Source organism: Leuresthes tenuis, unplaced genomic scaffold (genome assembly GCF_036924035.1).
Source record: "Leuresthes tenuis unplaced genomic scaffold, fLeuTen1.0.hap1 SCAF_10, whole genome shotgun sequence".
Lineage (NCBI taxonomy): Eukaryota > Metazoa > Chordata > Actinopteri > Atheriniformes > Atherinopsidae > Leuresthes > Leuresthes tenuis.
In genome coordinates, this window is record NW_027325364.1 from 33,675,553 (window position 1) to 33,700,388 (window position 24,836).

The window sequence follows — 24,836 nt, forward strand, 5'->3', positions numbered from 1 at the left end:
ATTCTGTGCAAACTCAAACATGACATTTCAGACAACAAAACAAGCACAGCTGAACAGAGATCACCGAAGAAAGGAAACATTTTGTAGAGAGAATAAGAAAATAACATTTGAATGCAGCAACAATGCCAATGGAGACAGAACAGCCTGGAGAGTAAGGGGAGCAGGGACCTCTGCTGTCTGACCTACACTTACAAACACATGAATTTGTTTACTGTGCAGAGAATTCTTGTCACAGTGTGTTTTTGAGCTTCTTGAATTTGAATTATATCCAACTTTCAAAGGAATACTCCAGCATTTTGGTTATGTTTGTTGCCTATAACCGATGCTTTCTATTACAGTATGGTAGTGTAAGGAGGAGGCTTTGCAATGATGCAACACTCACTGCCTGAGTCACACCATCTGACATGCATCACAGGATGCCAGAAATATGGTGCAGATGTGTCACACTGACAGAGGTATTAGTTGAGGTCCAATAGCCATAATTGGCCAGTTTATTGCAAATATGCCATTCTTTGTTGTTGTTATTTTTCCCAAATAGTTTCTCCTTACTCAAAGTGTTTTCTGTCTCATCAGGTACAAATAAATAAAATCTAAATCTTTATAACTCTTCGGCTTCAGCAATACCTACTTGTGTTTTCCAAAATGCTAGAGTGTTCCTTTGAGAAAAGGCTGATATCAGCCCCTCACTAGTAAGAATAAGGCTAGTTTGTTGAACTAATTCCCTAATTATCATAACATGCCGCATCTGCAGTCGACACTAATAAAAAACAATTACAATTAAGTACAACCAATGTAATTTATCATTGCCGTATTTTTCGGGCTATAAAGCGCACTGGGTTATAAGGTGCAATATCAATGATTGACTGCTAACGGGTCTATTTTCATACATAAAGCGCACCGGGTTATAAGGCGCATTAAATGAAACAAAACTCAGATAAGTGAAACTTTATTGTTGTACTGCGTGACTGATAGAGCTGAGTTTGAAATCCACTTCGTAAGCATGTCTCTTAACAGGAGCCATTTTTAGGGCAGCGGGTACAGAAAATGAATGAATGAATGCACACACCTTAATGTCGAAGCACAGATCGTATTACTCCACGAGGCTCGTGACTACGGTGGCCGTAATGCTCAATCCATCAAGCAGTGCAGCTTTGTATCTTACCAAGGTAGTGCTAAAATATTTTGACAGATTTTTGAGCGCCGTGTACCACATAAAATGAGTTCTTGGTCAGAAAGCACAACCAGAAATAATTTCTTACATTAGGTGCACCGCATTTTAAGGTGCACTGTCGATTTTTGAGAAAATTAAAGGATTTTAAGTGCGCCTTATGGTCCGAAAAATACGGTACTTGTTTTTTTATCTCAGTTACCCTGACCATGACTTATACCACTTACACATTATACACACAAAAGTGTTTACTGAGATGTGAAAATGGAACAAAATATTTGAACATACCATTAAAAAAACTAACTGTAAGCTGGAGTTAGAGATGTAAAGCCCAAGCAGTAAAAAAAACAATGTTTTCAGTTCTGAGTGATTTTTATAGCCCTGCTTCCCCTTACAAGAAACAGCCAAACAGGAGAAAAAAGACAGATGGAGTTACAGAACTTTACATCAAGAGCAACACCTGCAAACAAAGAGCAGTTGAAGGAGAACACGACACATTTGAAATGTAAAATAAAGCAATGAGATGAGTCATCATCTTGCTCAGTCTGTGCAGGACCAATAACCAGCCAGCCCTCCGTGCTCTGTCATCCATTTAGCTCACTCAGAACATGTTTTGTGAACGGTCACATGAGAAGATAGATTACTCTTTGGTTTCTTATTTTAGACGTATTCAGTCATACTGCAAAATTTTTCCATCTGTTCTCATTTTCCCACAGTTAGATGGTCATGGACAATTTTAAAGGCTGGTTACAGGCTGGTTACAGGTCACTGTGTAAAATGGATGTGTGATATAAGGCATACCCCGCCCTCTCCTTTAGTGTCATATCAGTAATGCCGTCTTTGGACACCAGTTTGTTAAAAACGAGAATTCCAATAACCATGTTAACCTGCCAAAGAGAAGAGGCACAGGATTAAAGCACAGCAAAGGCAGTTTCACTATTTCAGAACATAAAGCTGGTGATGATGGTGATGATGATGGTGGTGGGAGGCAATAGTGATGATGTCCATCATGCCAAAATGATCACAGCATAAATGTGTCACAGCACACATGCCATATAAATGAAAGGGTGCTATGATATATTAAACTTTAGTGGCGAGCCTCAAATGAAGCATGAAAGATATGAAAATAGTGAGGATGAATGAATTGCTGAGATATAAAACACTTTTTGAATAAAAAGTATGTGATGAGAGACTAAATCAGACATAAACAATGAGCTGTATGAAAACAGAGGTGGTGGCTTATCGTTCTAGTGATTCCTACAATTTTACTGCCATGAGAATTCACGTCTATGAAAGTGTCTTGTACAAATCGCTCTGATGCTGCTTTAAGTGAGCGGAGCCCCCAGTGTGACTACAACCTGCACATGCACACTGGGTCTTTATTAGAGAAGCAAAAACGACATCTACAATAAGCTTTTGACTTGTAGATGGGAATGAAGAACTGAGATGTGAATCACTGGAACTCTGGCTAATGAAAGCTTTGCCAACACACTGCAGTGCGTGCTCTGCCAAAAGTTATGTCTGTGATGTAGGCCTGACTCTATTCCAGGCTGAACATAAGAACTGGAGCTGCAGCTGTGAGACAGTGGAATAATTACTACACTATGGGTATTCTATCCAGGTGTACAACTGCTGCTGACCCCATTATTTTCTATATTGGTACATTTTAGGATTGAATTATTAAACTTAATCCATGGACACTGCATTTGGAGCGGCAGGTACATTTATATTCAGCTCTACTTTGTTACAAAAGTAAAATGTGATTGAAAGTAACATTTGCCAGGCATAAATGTGTTATTTTATATGGCCATGACACCCAGTGGCTTACAAAGGTATTCAGCCCCTTTTGCATTTTTCCTTATTTCTTTTTTCATTTGCATCAGAACATGCCATTTGAATGTGGTGTGGTGGGGTGGGGATACAAGTATAAGTCAGGATTGGGCTTTAAGAAATATCCTAAGCTTTAATAATCGCATGGGGCATCATCATTAAAGAATGATCGATCATCACAAAACAGAAAGAATGTGGCAACAAACCTGCCTAATGAGGGCCATCCACCAGAACTCAAAGACCGGGCAAGGAGGGCTTGAGAAAGTCCTCTGGTCAAGTGAGACTGGAATTCACCTTCTCCTCAGGGAAAACTCTACACCTAGTGCAAACTCAATACCATCCCCACAGTGAAGCACAATGGTGACAGCATCATGCTGTGGGGATGTCTTTCATCAGCAGGGACTGGGAAACTGCTCAGAAATTCGGCAATGATGGATGGTGCTAAATACAGAAGAATTCTTGCAGAAAACCTGTTTTAGTCTTTAGGGTGTTTTAGAGCTTTGAGATTGGGATGTAGGTTCACCTTCCAGCAGGACAACGACCCTCGGCATACTGCTACAGCAACGCTCGAGTGGTTTAAAGGGAAACGTTTAATTGTGTTGGCCTGATGAAAGGTCCAACTGAGAATCTGTGACTTGACTTAAACATTGCTGTACACCAGCACAACACATCCAACTTGAAGAGGCTGGAGCAGTTTTGCTTTGAAGAATGGGCAGAAACCCCAGTGGTAAGAAGTGGCATGTTCATAGAAACACACGCTAAGAGAGAAACGGCGGCTCTACACAGTGCTGACTTTGGGAGGCTGGATAGTTATGCATGCTCAAGTTTTCTGTTAGTTTATTTTATTCATTTTTGCTTCACAATACTACACATTTCGTATCCTGTTGCATCTGGTTGTTGGCATGCTGTGTAAATTGAATGATCCCCCCCTCCCCCTCCCCAAATATCCATCTTAATTCCAGGCTGTAAGGCAACAAAACAGGAAAAATGCCAATGTGGCTGAACACCTTTTCTAGCCATAGAGTGAGCGAAAAAAAAAAAAAGTAATGGTGCAAAGCTTACTTAGGAATTATACAGCTATCATACTAAACTATACTTAAGGTAACTCTTTCATTTGGATTATGTTTTTTGCTAAGCAGATGTAGAGATATTAATACAACCAAACAAGTTAGAAATACATAAAGAAATTTTACAAATTTTTAATAGATAATAAAGTCTTCAGGGCCAATTATGTAAGGTCAAAGAAAAAGCCACAAAATACTTCTGGGAAGAAAAATAGGTGAAAAAAATTAAGAATTCAAATGTATTAGATGGAAATAAAGACATCATAGCAATAGAAACCAAAGGAGGGTAACAATGAAGCGAAACAAAAAACAGAAGCAGGGATAAAAGGAAATAAGAGGGGACAGAAAATAGGTCAACAAACATGCCAGGGGGAAAGGATAGAGTAAAGAAAGGAAGATACCTGGAAGAAAAGAGAGACGTGGGGTAAAAGGAAACAGCAGCGGGAAAAGGAGTAATGACGCAAAAAAGAAAGATGGGTTGTGTCTACCGAAGCAAGGTGGACACAACGAGTGGAGGAAGGAAGACAGCAAGAAGTAAAGAAATATAAAAAAAAGAAAAACAGCATATCAACAATTAGACAAATAAGGAAAAGAGAAAGACTGGAAACAGGAGGGAGTGTGCTTGGAGAGGAATGGACAAACACTGAGGGAGAAGTAGAGAAGTAAAAGAGGAAGTAAATAGTAAAAATGAATAACAACAAGTTAAGAAGGAAATAAGTAATGAGAGGAGAAGATGGGGAAGCAAAGAGAACTGCTTCAGAGGGAGGCAGAGAAGAAGAGAGAAAACCTGAAGAAGTAAAACAGGAAGTAAGAAAGGCAGTGACTAGTAACAAGGAAGTAAAGAAGTGGGAGGCAGAAAAGGGTGTAAGTATGTGTGGTATATTAGCAGCTTTGAAATTAATTAGTTTACTGTTAAACCGAGTCAGTATTTTGGAGATAACAAAACAACATAAACACAGCTAAATTATAACAAGGTAGCACCATTAACATAAAATACCTCAATCATGTGAACGCAGTGGTTTAAATTTCTGTGGCTTGGTCTGTACATCCATCGGATATTGTGTTTTATTAAATGGTGTATATATACATATATATATTTGTATAAATATATATATATATGTGTGTGTGTGTGTCTGCATATATATATATATATATATATATATTCATATTCTAAACGTAGACCCTGGATGAAAACATGCAGACTTAAGGGTGTCTGTTACATGATGGAAGCTACTGCAAATGGTGAACTTTTAACAGCCAATAAACACAGACTTGAGATGAAGAGAAAATACCAAGACTACAGCTGCAGCAGGTCCAACAAATGCATAGAGAAGACCTCCTTCCAAAGACAGCCAGCAGCTATGAGAGGAGCAGGAAGACGCAGATGTGGAGAAGTATGATTAGAAGAAGTGAAGATGGGGAAGGTATGAGGCAGGGAAGGGGCAGGAACATAGAGGATTGTATCGAGAGGAACATGGTGAAAGAAGTGTATGCATGACAAGAATAAGGATAGTAAAAAATAGATGAAACAGAAGAAGAGAGAGGTTAATTATGCTGTCAACATAAGCATCCACCCATGTAAAATATCCTAGCATTAATAGTTAAAGGTGAAGAGGTACACAATGGTACATCCATGTGAAAACATTCTTACTAGCTTGGTGTTCCATATCCCTTTGCCTTGGTGAATCCCACTGAGATTGCTACAACAAGAGCAGGGAGACCTGTGAGGAAACAAACATGTGGATGTTAACACAGAGGAAGTGAGAACCCAGAAGAAAAGAACAAGTTGTGAACAGCAATGAGGAAGCCCACCCCAGCCGAGACACAGGAAGCGCTTGCGTATGATGCGATTCCTGAGGCGGCCTGTCACAGCCATGTATGACTGCCACGCCTCCGTCAAAACCCAGCAGAATGAGGACAGGAAGAAGAAATGAAGGAATGCTGCAATCAGGGTGCATAAGACCTGAAAGAACAGGACTGGTATTAATGAATGTATGCAAGGCACAACACTGTGGACACATGACAGAGCTTCTGGTTGGTTCTTACCTTATTCCTTGTCTGTGTCTGTCCAATGAGAATAAGGGCATTGGAGGAGATGATGGAGAGGCAGAAGTTAATGAGGATGACGGAGCGCTCAGAACGAATGTACCTGCAGGAAGATCAAAGAAACTGTATTGTATTAAAAGCTATTCTCTAAATTATAGAAATGATTGATTCAATTCAGTTTAGTTTTATTAATATAGCACCAAATCATATCAAAGTCATCTCAAGGCACTTCAAAGATACAGTCCAATTCAAGCCAATTAGAATCCAATTCATTCTCGTACAATCATAATCCAATCAAATCAAATGTATTAAATTCCAGATTGGCCCAATTCATGCAGAGCCAATTAAAAGAAAAATAGGTGCAGCTGCTCGGCCATGGAAACCCATTCCATGAAGCTCTCTATGCACTGTTCTTGAGCTAATCTGAAGACCACATGAAGTTTGGAGGTCTGTGGCCATTGACTCTGCAGAAAGTTGGTGACCTCTGTGCTCTATGCGCCTCAGCATCCGCTGACCCCACTCTGTCATTTTACGTGGCTCACCACTCTGTGGCTGAGTTGCTGTCGAACCCAATCGCTTCCTCTTTGTTAGAATAACAATGACAGCTGACTGTGGAATATTTAGTAGCGAGGAAATATCACAACTGGACTTGTTGCACAGGTGGCATCCTATCAGGGTACCACTCTGGAACTCACTGAGCTCCTGAGAGGAGCCGTTCTTTCACAGATGTTTGTAGAAGCAGTCTGCATGCCGAGGTGCTTGGAAGACCTGAATTTAATTATTTGGATGGGTGAGTCATTTTTGGCAATGTAGTGTACATGCTGCAGTAAAGGAGCCAATATCAAGACTATAGAGCAGATTTTCTATTCTTGTAGCAGGAGGTTATATCCCTGCTGAAGGCTGTGGCAGATCCAAACATAAGCCGGCAAAGGTAACTGAGTGGCCTTCAATAGTCAATTAGAACTTCTACAATCTCGGTGGTAATATGTTGCAGCTCACTGGATCATCTCTTGTCTTGGCTGTGCATTTTCAAGGAGTGACTAATGACCTGTCTCTCTAAGCTGGTTTAAATATTTCCACAGCTGACCACTGGCACTGTGAAACTGGCAAACTACCAACTGCTTTGGTTACAAGCAGTCTGAACCTGGTGACTTGGTTCAACTTTTTCCTTTCTATTTAGTGGTAGATGTGCTATACGCTATCACCAACTACTGTTGACTTGGCTGTTGTGTAGTCTGTGACCACTCACAGCACTGTGAAAAACAACTGTCCCAATAGTTTATGTAAAGGAGTAAAGAAGTGACTATAGCTTTCAATAACTTTTTTTTTGGTCATCTGCCTTGTTTGTTCTAACTTTTAGTGACAGTTGCCTCTCTCCGACAGATGCATGTCAGACCATGTCCTTCAACTGACTGAGCCACTGAAGTCCACATTGCAAGAATCACAGACAGGTGCTTATGTCTTTAATACAAACTGTATCACCTTACCTCCACACAGACACATAGATGATGATGAGGAGCAGCAGAGTAAGTGAAGACACTCCACAGCCCACAATCAGTGTTACAGATGGAAGCAGTGTTTTGTCCATGTTCTGAAAGTAATAGGACAGAGGAGAAATGTGAAAGAAGTAGACTTTATGATGCAATCAAAATACAATGGCTGAACACTGGAAGCTTGTGTCTACCTGATCTTAGATATTTACACACAATAGTTAAAATACGTAAAGTGAAAAAGGAAAAGCAGCGCAGAGGCAGACAGAACATGTGTCAGAGTCTTTCAGAACTGTAGGGACTTTAACAGGAGCTGCCAGCAGAGAAGGTTTGTTGGGAATCCACCAGTCAGGATTGTTTATGGTTCAAATGCAGTGGGCTAGATTTTCCCTGTTATCAGTTAAGTGTTTTTTTTATTTCAGGTTGTCAAAGTTCACCAGACACTGTATCTCAAGTGTTTAATCAAAATTTAAAACAAGAAAATAAGAAATGTCCATACACTTACAATAAAGTATTGGGAATTCAAAACAGGTATATAACAATAATGAGTAAAGTTGTTCATGTCAGGGACAGGGTAAATGATGATGCTGGGGTTTCCAACACTATGTGGTTTGAATGAGAACTCTGTGAAGGTCAGAGAAGCTTTCTTTGACCACTTGGTTAGAAAAGGACTGTGGACATAATCATGGATGAAACAGGATGTGTTAACTTTGTTACTCTTCCTTTTATATTCCATCCTCCCTCCATTTCCATTTATTCATGATTAATGATGACCATTGATCATTTTTCTTGGGTCAACAGATATAAAGGTAGTAGGCCTACCTTCATTTGCTGCCAGTTAAAGATTGTCATCCTTCAATTTATGTCAGTTCAAAGCTCAATTATTAAACAGACCATTGGAATTGTGCTTCTGATTGGATTGCACACTTTTTTCTTATGCTGACTATAAAGACATCTGCATTTTTTATAAAGTTAAAATTGAATATTTTCAACATCACGCTTCACATGAGTGACCAAATCATCGAGCATGCAACACTAGCTCTCACTGTTATAATTCTAAAAATCTGATGACCCAGGTTGGCTGAGTAACTGTCAGGAAGAGGAGTCATAGTCCTAAAGTCAAGCCCGTGGTTCACCATCAACCTGTCCACGTTTCAAATAGATTTTCCCCACTCAGCGACACACCCGCTGAGGACAAAACCCTGGTAATTGGCAGCTCTATAGTCAGAAACGTGGTTTTAGAGACACCATAGTCAAATGTATTCCAGGGGCCAGAGCGGGCGACATAGAATCCTATTTAAAACTGCTGGCTAAGGATAAGCGTAAATACAGTAAAATAGTTATTCACGTCAGCTGTAATGACGCCAATCGGAGGTCACTAAAATTAATGTTGCATCGGTGTGTAATTTTGCTAAAACAACGTCGGACTCCGTAGTTTTCTCTGGACCCCTGCCAAATCTGACCAGTGATGACATGTTTAGCCGCATGTCCTCATTCAATCTCTGGTTGTCTCGATGGTGTCCAGCAAACAACGTGGGCTACATAGATAATTGGCAATCTTTCCGGAGAAAACCTGGTCTGATGAGGAGAGACGGCATCCATCCCACTTTGGAAGGAGCGGCTCTCATTTCTAGAAATATGGACCAATTTATTAGTCATCCAAAAACATGACAACCCAGGGTTGAGACCAGGATGCAGAGTTGTATCTTGCAACTCTGCATCCTTCTCACTTCTCTGCGGCTTCTCACCTGATGAACCCCATAATGACTGTCTGCTCCTACACCATCCAAATTAAATAAATTAATGAGCAAAAGAGGAGCAAAACCAGAAAACCTCAAAAAATACAAATGTAACTGAACAAAAACATCAAACTATTAAATATGGTTTGCTGAATATTAGATCTCTCCCTTCGAAGTCTCTGTTAGTGAATGATTTGACCTGTGATCATCATATTGATATATTTTGTCTTACAGAAACCTGGCTGCAGCAGGAGGATCATGTTAGCATTAATGAATTAACTCCCTCTGACTATTTAAATGTTCATGTTCCTAGAACCACAGGTAGAGGAGGAGGAGTGGCAGCTATCTTCAGATCAGGGTTACTAATCAGTCCTAGACCCAAGATTAGTTTTAGCTCTTTTGAATCTCTGATTCTCAGTTTTTCCCACCCAAAGTGGAAATCACAAAAACCTCTTGTGTTTGTTGTTGTGTATCGTCCACCTGGCCCTTATTCTGAGTTTCTGTCTGAATTCTCAGAGTTTTTATCCCAGTTAGTGCTGAGTACAGATAAAGTCATTGTAGTGGGTGTCTTTAATATTCATATAGATGTTGAAAATGACAGCCTAAATATTAACTTTAATTCTATATTAGACTCTATTGGATTTTCTCACAGTGTTCACAGACCTACTCACTGCCTTAATCATACCATTGACCTTGTGCTGACTTATGGCATTGAGAGTGAACAGTTAACAGTGTTCCCTCATAACCCTGTCTTGTCTGACCATTTTTTCATAACTTTTGAATTTACATTACTTGACACGGTTTCTGAGAAGAATTCTACATATAGAAGGTGTCTGTCAGAGAATGCTGTAACCAGATTTAAAGAGTTGATTTCATCATCCTTTTCTTCACTGCCATGTGCTGATATGACAGAGGACGGCTACCTAAATGTTACTCCAGTAGAACTTGACTCTCTTGTTGACAGCTTCAATGCGTACAACACTGGACAATGTTGCCCCTCTGAAAAGGAAGGTAATCAGTCAGAAGAGGTTGGCTCCTTGGTATAATTCACAGCTGCTTTAAAGCAGACTGCAAGAAAGCTGGAGAGACAGTGGCGTTCCTCTAATTTAGAAGAGTCTTAATTAGTCTGGAAGATAGTTTAATAACGTATAAGAAAGCACTTCGTAAAGCCAGAACTGCTTATTATTCATTATTAGTAGAAGAGAATAAGAATAATCCCAGGTTTCTTTTCAGCACTGTTGCCAGGCTGACAAAGAGTCCGAGCTCTGTTGAGCCATGTATTCCTTTAACTCTCAGCAGTGATGATTTCATGAGATTCTTCATCAATAAAATTGTTTCTATCAGAGAGAAGATTAATGGAATCCTTCCCATTATTATCACTGATGTATCATCAAGTAGAGCAGCTTTAGAAGTATCTTTAGAACCTGAATTGTATTTAGACAGCTTCTGTCCAGTTGATCTTTCTGAGCTAACAACAGCAATAGTCTCTTCTAAACCATCAACTTGTATGTTAGACCCAATCCCAACCAGACTGTTCAAGGAGGTTTTCCCCTTAATTGACACTTCCATATTGGATTTGATCAATCGGTCTTTGTTGACAGGATATGTACCTCAGACTTTTAAGGTTGCTGTAATTAAACCTTTACTTAAAAAACCTACTCTTGATTCAGAAGTGTTGGCTAATTATCGACCTATATCCAATCTCCCTTTTTTGTCTAAAGTTCTTGAAAAAATAGTTGCAGCTCAACTTTGTGATCATTTACATAGAAATAATCTGTTTGAAGAGTTTCAGTCAGGATTCAGAGTGCAATACTCAGGAACATCCTGTCTCAGGGTGATGCAGAGAAACTAGTTCATGCATTTGTTACTTCAAGATTGAACTACTGTAATTCTTTATTATTGGACTGTCCCACATATTCTCTGAAAAGCCTCCAGCTGATCCAAAATGCTGCAGCCAGAGCTCTGATGAGAACTAACAGGAGAGATCACGTTTCTCCAGTTTTAGCTTCTCTTCATTGGCTCCCTGTTAAATTCAGTATAGAATTTAAGATTCTTCTCCTCACATATAAAGCTCTTAATGACCGAGCTCCATCATATCTTAAAGATCTCATTGTTAGATATTTTCCTAACAGAGCACTTCGCTCCCAAACTGCAGGTTTACTTGTTGTTCCCAGAGTTTCTAAAAGTAGAATGGGAGGTAGAGCCTTCAGTTATCAGGCCCCTCTCTGTGGAACCAGCTTCCATAATTAAGCTGCTATAGGCTTAGACTGCTGGGGGACCTCATCTGTCACACCTTTCCTCACTTTGCTCTAATGAATTGGACCAATATATCATTGAATTAATTGGATTATCATTACAATTAATTTGAGTCTAATTGGCTTGAACTGGACTGTATCATTGAAGTGCCTTGAGATGACATTTGTTGTGATTTGGCGCCATATAAATAAAACTGAATTGAATTGAATCAATATTAACACTTAAATTCACTGAGGCCTCTGCTTGTTCTTACTATCTAATTTTTGCTAAATGAATAACATTGTCAGTAAAAACAATATGGAGTTATAATTCTGAACAGATTACATTTTTTTCAGTGAGTGAAGTTTTTTTAAACAACCCAAAGTGCTTCAGACTGAAAATCCTGTTACGCTGTGCTGTCCTTTTGTTTTTAGTTTGACTGCAGACTCACAGCAGATAATTGTAGTCAGTTACTCTAACAGTGAGAGGAGCTGACAGGCTGAACAAGGTGACTTCAAGGTGACTAATGAAAACTTTACAATAGTTTTAATCTACAGGAACACACACCAACAGTGTAGTGTTGCATACAGACGTCATGTAAATGAGCACGAAAATAATTTAGAACAGATTCTCTTCTTTAAGTCTGAAACTATGCAGCTGACTGACTGCCACAGAGACACTGTCTTAGTTACCCTGGCAACGCTGTAATATGGCAGCAGCAGCTGCAGTCGGGTGCAGGGGTGTGTATGCCTGTGTGTTTAAGCTTGTGCTGTTCTGAATAAGTCTGACAATACTGATCTCAAAACTGATACATCATTAGCTGTACTTTTCAATTCTTTTCCTCTTTTAAGGTGAGCAAATTGGATAAACATATTCCAAATTATTTTGATTGTCATACTGTAATTGCATCTCTGTCATCATGCCTCCAACGCATGTCCTGGCACGGTGCAACTTGGATAAGTGGATACAGTCTCCAGGGACTAAGTGCTGCCAAAAGTGCTCAGAGCATAGCCGGGCACATTATGGCCACCAAGAGGGCGCAAAAACCCTGCAGCAGGGGACTGGCAGGAGAAACTCCACAAAAGCAGTGTGCAGAGTGCATGGTAGCAGAAAAAGTGCATGTCTTTCAGAGCGCTAGAGGAAGGAGCAACCAGATCGGCTACTCTATTATACTTTCTATCCAACGTTCACTTTTCATCTTCCAAAACGTAACTTAACAACATTCCGCCTTTACATAGCATTTTAATTTTACTACTAAATCTCATTTATTAGTGCCTTCATTATTTTCGCTTGATCTGAGCTAGCTTTGAGGTATTTACATCACTGATATGACTGAATTTCTGCTGCATGCCGACAAAGTCCCATTCATCTCAACAGAGAGCAAAACAGGAAGAACAACAATTGATGCTTCCATTTTAGTTCCAGTGGTACCAGGCGGCCCGTGTAACTGTGTCAACCTCTGCAACCTTGAAAGAAAATGGCTGCAGGTTGCAACTGATGAGGCCCTGTTTGTGTAAAGGGACCTGCAGGGAGGAGAGGATTAAGTTATGTTCAGGAGTAATCATCCAATCACAATCAGTAGCTGTTGCAGCTCATCTCTTCTGCTGTGTTGTGTCATGGTGAAGAAAGTGGGGTGAGGAGGGGGCAGCTGTGGTAATAAGCTCTGCTGTTGTCCACAGATAGAGGGTAGGTGGACATGTGGGGACCATGACATGAGAGCGTCCTACAACCCCTCTGCCCACACCCATTCCCTCTAGCAGGAGATAATTGGCTGAGTTTATAGCCTGTCTTCTATCTCAGTTTGATGTGTGCGCGGTGGCCAAGTTAATTAAATCCCTCTGATTAATCTGCACTGCTGTGAGTTCTTTCTCTAAAAGCAAAGGGGGAGAAGAAAGATTACGAGTGCAGTGGAATGGAAAGGCGTCTGCTGAGACAGACAAACTCTCACTTCCTCCACATACAATGAAGGAACTCGACTGGAAGTCTCACACAGCGTCAAAACAAGAGCGCTACCATCCACAAGTAAGTGACCATACTGCATTGTTCCACACGAGCAGAGACAGCCACTGCCTCTCAGGAGGTCCACGCAATGTCAACTCTCCTAGAAAGCCATCGGATAGAGCTACTGCAAGTAACTGTGGAGGCATATTACTGCTTAAATAAAACTGCACTGGGTTCTGTTTTGCAGAACACACTAGAGGATAAATAGGTTGGATGATGAAGTTGCTTATAGAAATACTAATAAAAGTAAAAAGTAATTAATTCTCCTAAAAACTGGACCTGGCTGTAAACACAGTCAATCAACTTGATATTTGCAGATGTGGAAACAAACACATAGGAAACTGAGTTGGGTTAACAGCACTAAACTTAAAACGCTTTGTGAAGAACGCTGTGGTCCTTTTAGCCTCGGGAACAATCACGGTTAAGGCTAAAATACATTCTTTTTCAACATGACCACCCCACTCATGGACGCCATTTTGCTGTATGCCTTGATTACAGGTCAACACAACATGCGACAACAAAACATTTATCATTTCCTGAAAGAGTTTAGGCCATGACATCAACTGGGTGAGTTTGGAGATCAAAACTCCTTGCTTTAGGTTTAAAAACATCATGGTTAGGACAAATCTTTATACTACTCTGTACTACTACCATCAACTAAATGGATGCCATCTTTACACTTCACATGCAGCTTTTTTTCACAGCCCATAGAGATCACTTGTTCTTGGGCCTTAATTATAGGTAATCTCAGCCTGCCTGAACAAACAACCTGTGGGCTTATTCTTGGCAGGAGGGCAATTTTCCTTCGTCATTTTCCTGTTATAACATTACTCATGACTGACTATATTCTAATGCGTAATGTAAATTCAGCAGTGAGATTACTAAATACTCCATTCATCACCAAAATAGAAAAAAAAACAATATTAATAATGACTTGATAACATTTCCATTCACTTGTAACTTTTGTAGCATAAAATGACGAATAATTTCTCTTTTATGATGACACAAAAGAATCTTTATTATACAAGTCTATACATATTAATTCATTTTTAATTATATGATTTCTGCCTTTTGTGACAGCCTAGTTCCACCATTCTTTCACCTGATACCGGTAGGCAAGAGATTGTGCTTCGAGAAAGCTTTTTTATCATAATCTGCCACATTCAGAGCAGAGGCTTGTCAAAAGCAGGTCAGATTTAGTTATACAGGAGATTCATGACCTGTAAATTCACTCTTTCTTGGCTATAAATTATTTTGCTTGAAAATGCAAACTTTTTCATGGGAATATATTTCACTTGTCCCTGTTGGTGATGTGATGTACACACGTGTACCCATGGTAACCCTGAAACCAGAGAGCCCCTTGAAGTCAAATCCCAATTTAGCCCCTAAGCTAAAGAATTGATCTACATTGACCAGCTAAATGACAAAGTTAAGATTTAAGACCACATGTAAAGCTGCTAGTCCTATTCTTTCCCTGTGAAAAAGAACAATATGTTTATACATTTTTACTTCCAACCGATATAGTTTGGATTTAAGTTGAATTTTAAGCTTCATTTACCAACTTGATTATTAGCGTGACAATAACATATGCATATACATCACAGAAAGCAGACACCTCCACGGCCTGAAGCTGGTCAGACCTTTTCAGTCCTATTTACTTCTTTGTTACTCTTACAATGTTGGCTAATTGGCCAAAGAGGCTTGACACTGTGTCTATCGATTCCTGACAGCACATCCAAAGCAAAGAAAAGGCTTAAACACCCTTACAGCATCCAAAATGATGCATGCACAAGCTCATTTTTTCATCTTCTTCTCCCCTGACCACACACAGGTCCAGTCGATGGCAGTGAACTGGGTTCAGGTGACTTTTTCCTTTGACTGCAGTGCATTTTTTTCTCTGTTTCCTTTTAAATGCCTACAGCAAACTGAATTCAATAAAATGGACACAAGAGATGGCAGCAGGAAGTAAATGATGTCATAAGCAGAGTTAGAGGAGGAAGACTAAAATATAATACAGAATCAGAGAATGAAAGATGGTGTGGTGGAATGAAAAGGTGTAAAGAAGAGAGGGATAGGAGAGCAAGAGCAGTGAAAAAGAAGGCAAAGAGAGAAAAAAGAGGCTGGGGTGTTTGTCATGCCGGGGCTGTAGGTCTCTGGTTGCAGACAGAGCAGCTCAGCCATTTAGGAGCTACTATGTGTTGCAGGAGGAATAATTAGCACGGTCGCCATGGCTGTCTGACAAAATAATAGAATGTGGGGGAAGGGGAAGCAGGATGAGGATGGAGAACAGCAGCATTTTCCTCCATTTCTGGCAAAAGGAGCAACTACAGTTTAGCTTCCCTCAGAGAGCAGGATAACTGCAAGAATGCTGCGAACAGGCTGTGGTCTGCACAGGTGGAGGCAGGCTACAGGGAGGAGAGTACACTGAGGACATCCCATCTTTCTATCACTGATCATTACTGTGTGGAACTCAGATGTGAACAGAACAAAACAAAGACTCGACAAAACACTGTGCAGAGATGCTGCACCAAATGAAAAAGTTGGTATGACGACCACCATCTTACACTACTTTGGCATTAGTGTGTTAGCGATTGCTAGATGATTTTTTCAACAAAAAGAGATTCACTAAAGATTAAATAAAATTCTACTGACATATCCAGTGACAGAAATTTCATAAAAAAAGAGATCCTTCATCAGTTCCCGGTAACCATAAAAATTCAGACCTGCTTTTGGAGAATCACAGTGCATGGAGCCAATTCCTCAGGTGATCAACCCAACAGTTGCCAAGAGGAAGTTAGATAATGAAAATTCGAAGGATCCATCTTGCGGGAGTTCAATGTTCAACGCACATACAGTATGTTGTTGATCTGGATCAAAGCACTAAACCAAACGAGCACTCTGCAGGGAAACGTGTCCTGGTTGGAGAAATCCCTCATTTCAAATGACTCAGAGGCAGAGAGATGTGAGTCCTCCAATGACATGTGTCAACATTAATTCTGTTAAATTACAGCTTAGATCTATCTCACTATTCAGTTACTTTTGAATGTGAATTGATTATTCAACAACCAATTTTACATTTGAGCGAACTTCTTGTATCATTTGGCTCAGACACCGCTCTGCATTTTGATCTGAATAATGACGTGAACAACATTATCAACAATTCAATCCAATTAAGTTACCTCAACAATAACTACAGAAAGCTGCTTTTACTTCCAGAGAAAAAAACTTGTCTAACACTCGCTGGCATGGAAGAATAATCAAAGAATTCCAGAGGACTCTTTTATAATATTTCCCCTGCACAATGACATTTTTGTGTTTTCCACCTTAAACCTTGTTTTCAGCTGACATCTACTATGGTTATTACATCCATGTGTAACAGAGCTTACATCACCATCTTAAAAGGACACTATTCCCTGTTAACCAGTTCATGGAGACGTGCCTGATAAGCACTTTCTAAGACCAGACTTTTCAGAAATTGCTTCAAACCACTGTAGAACTGGTCGGCCGTACAGCTGGAGCTGCAGGCTGCTGCTGTCGGTGGGAATCTGCTCCGTGTGTCAGCTTGTAGTTTGTCAAGGTGTGACCTCCTGCCTCCAAATCCCTATCAGTGAAGACACTACCGAACAGCTAATCAGAACATGAGTTCTGAGATGGAGAGAAGCGACCACAAACTGATTTTTAACTGGTCTACTGATACAGTTACTTCATCAGATTAATCACTGACAACAAAATGATGTGAAATGACATCAAGGAATTTTAATCTCCTGTAATCATAAAGAAAACCATTAAACAGCGGATAATCATCTTTCAATTTCAAGGCTATCAACTAATAACTATTACGATTAACAAAGGAAAATGTATGAGCTCTGGGAACTTTAAAGCACTTCTTTCTTCGGTGTCTTGCCTATCATTTCTGGTCATCACTATTACGGTCTACATGTTTGCTTTAGAAAAGCACTAACTACTAAACCACACACTGTAAAATCTAACAGGTTGTCTTTTACTCTATCAGCTTTTAACACTTCATTGAGTACAATTAACTTTGACAATTTAAATATACAGGACTTAAAATGTTGTAAATACATAAGAAATAACCTGAAAGTATCAAGTCTATGTGAGATAAAGGTTCATTCTCAATCCACAGGATGATATTGACCTTACCTAAATCAGTTGATGAATCAAATTGGTCTTTTGCCAGCTTTACACGGTGTGTGAGTGATGTCTGTTTTTCTGAAGTGCTGCATTACTGCCACATGCGAGTATCCACATCAGCAAGCTTTCAGCAGCAGCTGCCTGCACAGTTATTGTTAACCTCTGGGAAAGGCCCTAAATACATGTAAAAGCCACGATCGATAAGGACTTCAGAAGTGAAGTCATTCTGTAACTTCAGAACAGTCACATGTAACTGCCAAAATATTATCATCAATCATCATCATTTTAGGTAAGCTATTTTTAATGACTGTGGCATGTTGCCTACATGCTGCAACCAAGCTGAAAGGTGTATCAATATGATGACCAACATGTGTTTTTCACGTGTGAAACATAGGCACCACACCAAAACTGTATGAGGTGACATCACAGGCATTCTTACATGAAAAAAGAAACATACTACTTGATTTATTAACATATAACAGTTAGAAACAATAGAAAAAAAGAACAGGAGATACTTAGAGACATTTGAGTTGAAAACTGGTGTACAATTAAAAATAATTTGGATTATTTTTCATATGTTTCATGAATGAGTGAAAACTCCTTTCAAATACAGCTGAGCAATCTTAATTATACGTAATCTACCAATAATGACAACTTTAAGTTATATTTACTGAAAATCTTCTATTAAATCCAACGTTTTATTCTAGACGGTCTCATTGAAAAACATCTCTTCCTCTTTCAGTCCTGTTCAACACGGCAACAAACACAATCTCACAGAAAAGAAATCTCAACCCAGAATCGTATGTTGTTCTGACAAAGTAAATCATTTCCTGCACTGGCTCTGCCTCTTTCTGTGGGCCTGACAGGCAGCAAGGTGCACAACAAGCTGCTTCCTATGACTTTAAGAAAGCCTTGGTGCCAATGCGGTTACCAGGGCAACTAGTGAACAAACTGCTTCTGAGGCAATTTCCAGTCTAATAATAACTAATCGCACAGAATGTAAATTTCCCACAAAGACACTGCCCTGTCCCCACAGAAACTGGGGCACTTCTGAGTCAGTGGGGCTCTGCTGGGATTTTTCCGTACATTTCCATCCGTCCATCACACACACAGCTGACCTGATGTGTCCAGCTGCTGCCATACTGTGTTCTGTTTCCTGTTTTAGTCCTCAGTTATGTGAAAATGTGGAATTTTGTAAGTGTCCTACAGATGACTGAATTACCATTCAGGACCTTCTTCATGAGGCCTGGTAACCATGGAGACGGTACTGGCCATCTGATATGTAAAAATATGCAAATATGACCATCAACTGCTGGTGTATCAAAAAATAAGACAATTACAGAGAGATGGGGGGGGGGGGTGCAGGTATGATAACCAACTGTAATTTAACATTAAATCCCACTCTGCTCATCATGTGTGAGCATCAGTGCATCTGACAGCGCTCCTCATGGAACACATGAACGGCCACAGAAACAAAAGAATACATCTTTTTCCCTGGCAGTCCTATGACAACCTTTAGTAACATGGCTTTGGCATGTCGAGACAGAGGGAAGGAAGGCTAGGGGAGGGAGGGAAGAAGGGAGGATCTGTTGATATGTAAGGACAATGACGCCCTTTGGAGAAAAAAATAAGCCGCTGATGCATTCACATAAAACCCCACAAAAACACGCCGTCTCTGACACCTTTTTAACGTCAAGGAAGTGAAGGGAGCTTGTTAGACTTACCATTTCGGGGTTTAGCCGTGCTAAAATGGCGAAGGTGGACAGTCTGTCACACACGCATTTGGTTCTGAATGAGTCGACTAGCACGGCTTTGCAGCCCCTGGCAGACCAGGATCCCAGCAGAGAGGAGCTGCACGGGAGAAAAAAAAAACACACAGACACACACGCACACGCGCACAGACAGAAAGGAGATGCGGTGAATATAGAGACAGCGCCAGCGAAAGGAAAAAAGAGAGCGGTTCAAATCCCACCGCGTTACAAGGTTTATTTAATCCATTTTACATGTCCGCCGGATGCAGCAGCAGAAGGCGCAGAGAGCGAAGTGAACGCGGCGCTGAGGCGGCTGCTGCAGGTCTCCGGACTCATTACAGCAGCACACCGCGAGCGCTCACATCAGCCGCACACCGCTGTTTACTGTGATGATAATAATACGAATAATTACAAGCCTTTTTTTGGTTTTCACAGTAATTGTAATCAAGTGAACTATTTAGCCCACCACAAGTAAAACCACTACTTCTTTCTTTCTTTCTTTCTTTCTTTCTTTCTTTCTTTCTTTCTTTCTTTCTTTCTTTCTTTCTTTCTTTCTTTCTTTCTTTCTTTCTTTCTTTCTTTCTTTCTTTCTTTCTTTCTTTCTTTCTTTCTTTCTTTCTTTCTTTCTTTCTTTCTTTCTTTCTTTCTTTCTTTCTTTCTTTCTTGTTGAAAAGTGGTGTACAATTAAAAATAATTTGGATTATTTTTCATATGTCTCATGAATGACTGAAAACTCCTTTCAAATACAGCTGAGCAATCTTAATTATATGTAGCTCTTTCTTTCTTGTTGAAAAGTGGTGTACAATCTTTCTTTCTTTCTTTCATTATTTCACATTAGACCAGGCCCAGTGAAGTGGAATACTTCCATAAACCAATTCAAGTTTATAGAAGTATCTGACTACTGCTGCTGCGCTGCTACACCAAATGTTCATTCATTAATTGTTCATTTAATCATTACCTCTTATATCCTATGGAGGGTGTTTCCCCAACAACTAACACAAAATTAGGAATAATACAACATATGTCACAGTAAGTGGATCTCGTCATAACAGATATGCAATATCATTTTGACTTTTTGGACAGAATATGAAACACAGGATCAGATCTGCAAAAATAGGCTCAATCTGTCTGAAAACCTCATTGCACAGAACACAAGAACAAAAGCAGTTCCTCTTGTGCATGACAGAGCTACAAAATGGACCATTCAAAGATTTATTAGGGTCAGTTTTTTTAATTTCCCATTTCAAAATGAAATGTGTTATTTTGAGAATAAACCTCTGATTCATTAAATGGACTTTGGGAGGCGACAGCATGCATCTGTACTCTCGTCCTTGCTCATTAGCATTTATTCCACCTTGCAGGAATGCGACCATGTTCATGTTGTTTCTCCCTCAGAACTGGTGCTCCCTCTGATCGCCACACTTTGTTTACGTGCTAAAAGAGTTTGCTTGAAACTAAAACCTGTTCTGAAATACGCTACCAGACATATAGAGGACATATGGTAGGACCATGTTCAACTTTTATCATTAATAATTTCAATATTTTGACTTGAATCTTTAAACTTAATGCCAACTTTAATTTATTTATGTTTTGGATATGTGAGAATGAAAAGATAAACATTTGGCCCTAATACTTGAGATTTTTTTATGGTTTCATACAAAAATCTTCAGGTTTTGCTAATTTGGAACTTCTTTCCATTTGACAGTGAAATCTGCTTTTGCAAAGACTGTCTTCATACTTTCCTTCAGTGCACAGAGAAAAAGTCAAAGCGATTGCTCTGATTGAACAACAAGCAGCAACAGGCGCTGGACTTCTATCCTTGTCACACTTGATTGACCTGATTTAGTATCAGCTCCGTTTTGAATCAAACTGCTGACACTGAATCCAAAGTTATTCTTCAGTGACACTAACGAGCACTTTGTGTGTTTTATACACCTCAGTAGTCTCATTTCAAGGCTCATGCTGATGACATCAAATAAAAGATAAAGAACGTGATGAGTTCGATTTGCAAATTACAACAAATTCTGCAGTGTAAAGAATAAGTGGTACACTAGTTAAAAACCTACAAAGTAACTAAATACATTTTCTTAAGTAGGTTACAGTGAAGATAGCACTACTTGTGCATAACTGTTTTATGCTATGCTATCTCTAACATTCCTAGATTTTTGGAGCCATGCACTGCATACATTTTTTTATTCATCTGACAGGTGCAGTTAATTTACAGCTGGTTCATTTATAATTCATACTGCACTGTGGAATGCCTCAGAATAAATACATGCCAATTAACAAATCTATCTTATGAATGAGAAATAACAATATTATTATTGTTTGCAGTGACCTATCAGTGAACCTTACTGGATAAAAGAATACACGGTGGTGTAGCACACACATATAGGCAGGACTAGTTCCTTGAAATCAATCTAGAGAAAAAATCTCAATAAAGAGACGATTATTCATTATTCATTTTTTCATTTGGACCATGAAGTTGAACAGGGCTGCAAAGCGTTACACAGACCACTAATGAAGCAGATAACATGGAGGTGGTTATGGTCAGATAATATGGTTTCTGGAGGACTGTGTGATGTCTGCTTCTTGACTCTAGCTGACAGTAAAAATATGACCTAAAGGAGCATTTTGTTTCACTCATTCAGTTTGTTCACAAGAACCAGTTGGACTGCAGGGTTACCAGTTTGTATCATATTAGATTTCACAAGTTCAATTTAATCCTCCTCCCGGCATGTTCCAGTTTAGCACCTAAAGATCATGACCAGATTAACCCCTTAAAAGGGCCCCAGGCCAAACTTCTGTTAAGAGGCCCCTGTTGACCCTAACAACTCAAAGTACTTCATGGAACCTTTACAAAAATAGCAGCTTTTCAAAGGTGAATACTTAATTATATTTCTGTTTTCAAAGATGTCAAATGTTTCACTTTATGTATGTTGAATGATTTTTATATATTACAGGTTCAAAATACAATCTTAGCAAACCACGAGGGGTTGAGCCGGAGCAGCAGAATCTCAGAGTCAAAACCCAAAGCGAATTTGAGCAGCTTTTAAAATCAGTTAAATCAGTCCACTCTAGTCTTATCCCTGTTCTTGTGCCAATTTGCTCTCTCTGTATGAAAGGGACTCATACTCTAAAAGACACGTGACCAGACCAGCAGGGAAGACAGAACACGTGAGCTCAGATCAAAAAACACACTGATGGAGAGTGACTGTGCTCCCTGGTAAGAGCACCATTACACCTACACATTCATGTAGAAAATAGTTGCTTGCTGCAATATTAAGGTTTAACATATTGTATTTTAGCAACAGGAGGTGACTCAGCACTGACATTAAGACTTCATCATTAGCAACTCGAACAAAAATCCATTATATTGGGACTCAGTACAGTTTGTTTGTATGGCTGACATGGTTAAGTAAGCTTTGTAAAGAAAAGTTTTAGTGTTAGTCTTACCAAAACTGTACTTTTCAAATATGTGTTGGTCAGGGTTCCTTGAACAACTGTGGTCTCTCCTGGCTGGGAGACAGCTTCTAAATCAAGCTTCTAAAACTGGACTAACACACCCAGATGCTGTTGGGGATGTAAACTCTCAGTTAGACTCAGCTCTACACATGCTGCACAGACCCATTTTTCACTTCTTTTTGTAAAAACGGTACAGTGGATTCTGGATTCCAAGTGTCTGTGTAAGCCACACAGTAGCTAGCAGACAGTATTGCCTTTACCATCTGATTGGATAATTATGGTGCTAGTCTGCATGAAAGGATGTCCTCTGTCAAGTACAGACTCAGTGGATAAAATGCAGTGTGCCAGCAAAGAGCAAACATAAAAACGAGACTGTTTGAGGAAAGATTATATGGACGCAGACATAATTAATAATTTCAAATAATAGAAGGAAAATTAATTCACATATACAGTATATATATGCATATGCTACATGTGCTCTGACATTTGCCTGCCCAGTCTCAGTAAAATGTTGCGTAAAAGAAATATGCATGTATGTGTGTGCCATATGGCATGACTTTGAAAGTAATGTATTGCAATATCTTAAAAGGATATCTGGTTGGTGGGTCCAACACTTCCTGTGTGTTTAGAGGAGGGGGCGGGACTCAGTCACCAGTGATCCGTGAAAAGGATATTTTGATCTGGTATGTTATTACAGGGACCGTTTCAATGCAAGCCGCAATGTTTTCCTAAGGTTAATCTCAACCTTAACCAAAAGGTTAAAGCGCTAGGTGGTGATTGACAAGGAAAGATATAGTTTCTTCAGAGGTTTTCAGGTTTCAGATTTACTTTATTTTAATTGTTTTTTGTGCAAATGGACAATTCTTTCAGGTTGCTGATGTCAAACACTGCTTAAACTTTTTTGAGGATCTCCTTATTGGTGTCTTAATTAGTTTATAATTTTGCCAGAGAGTGATTCAAATAGATTAAAGGCATTCATCTCAATAATCTCATTCTTTCCCTTCACAATTAATTTGATTTGGAAGATATTGATATTGTTATTCTTGAAATAATTCTTTCTCCCAGAGTGGATTCTAATCCCTTTGCACAGTACTGCATTGTGTAGCATTTAGTCCACTTGGTTGTAGAGTTGAAATGCATATCACTGTGGTAATCTGAGCACTTTCCACATTGATTCTGCTCTATGAGCTCGTATGCTTATCTGGCTGAAGTCTGATCACATGTGACCCTGACCACCACCACCTGAATGTTGTTTCAAGGTTAAATGCTAGTATGTGACAAGATACCACACTGAGGTTTGTTTTTTTTTTAAATCACCATTATTGATGGAATTTTGTAAGTCACAAATATGCATTGTTATTATAATGATTATTATATCTTCTAAATTTGCCATGTGATATAAATCCAATGTGTGGGGCTGTACTTTTGAAAGGAAAGTCATGATACCAAACCATCCCATAGAAAATATGTGGTGGAAAGCATTGACCACAACTGATGAAAAAACAAAACCAAACTGAACAAAAGCGAAACAAAAATTCAGTTTTCAACGTAAAACACGTGTAGCGAAAATAAACTCACTTAGTGATGCACTGCAAATAAATCCTACAGCGCATCACTAAGAGAATATCTAGGATCATTAAAAATGTTACAGATTATACAATAGTGGTTCTTTCAGTCTAGATTGGATTTTTTATGTTCTGCTTTGTAGCGATTTTCAGCTGGAAGGCCTCTCATCATGCACCATCTTTACAACCTTTTGTAACACTGTATTTAAACCTTTTAAATAAAAGTGTGTAACAATAACTGCCATCTGGTGGTTAAGTTGGAGATTGCAGCCATCTCAACTACTGTCCACCCACCATCAAGAAAAACATTTTATCTGTAGGTATCTACCT

General features: G+C 39.4%; 1 protein-coding gene across 6 annotated transcripts in view; it reads right to left on the bottom strand.

The window, feature by feature from the left end:
• The window catches only part of adgrb1a (adhesion G protein-coupled receptor B1a), a 178,074-nt gene that overhangs the window by 25,265 nt on the left and 127,973 nt on the right, over positions 1-24,836 (bottom strand). For all 6 annotated transcript variants that reach the window (XM_072394968.1, XM_072394964.1, XM_072394966.1 and 3 more), the window contains exons 19-25: positions 19,450-19,576; positions 7,596-7,699; positions 6,109-6,211; positions 5,875-6,025; positions 5,714-5,783; positions 5,355-5,421; positions 1,970-2,055 (exon numbers count right to left, since the gene is read on the bottom strand). In XM_072394968.1, coding sequence (XP_072251069.1) covers positions 1,970-2,055; positions 5,355-5,421; positions 5,714-5,783; positions 5,875-6,025; positions 6,109-6,211; positions 7,596-7,699; positions 19,450-19,576 — 708 coding nt within the window. The remainder of the gene's footprint in view (positions 1-1,969; positions 2,056-5,354; positions 5,422-5,713; positions 5,784-5,874; positions 6,026-6,108; positions 6,212-7,595; positions 7,700-19,449; positions 19,577-24,836) is intronic.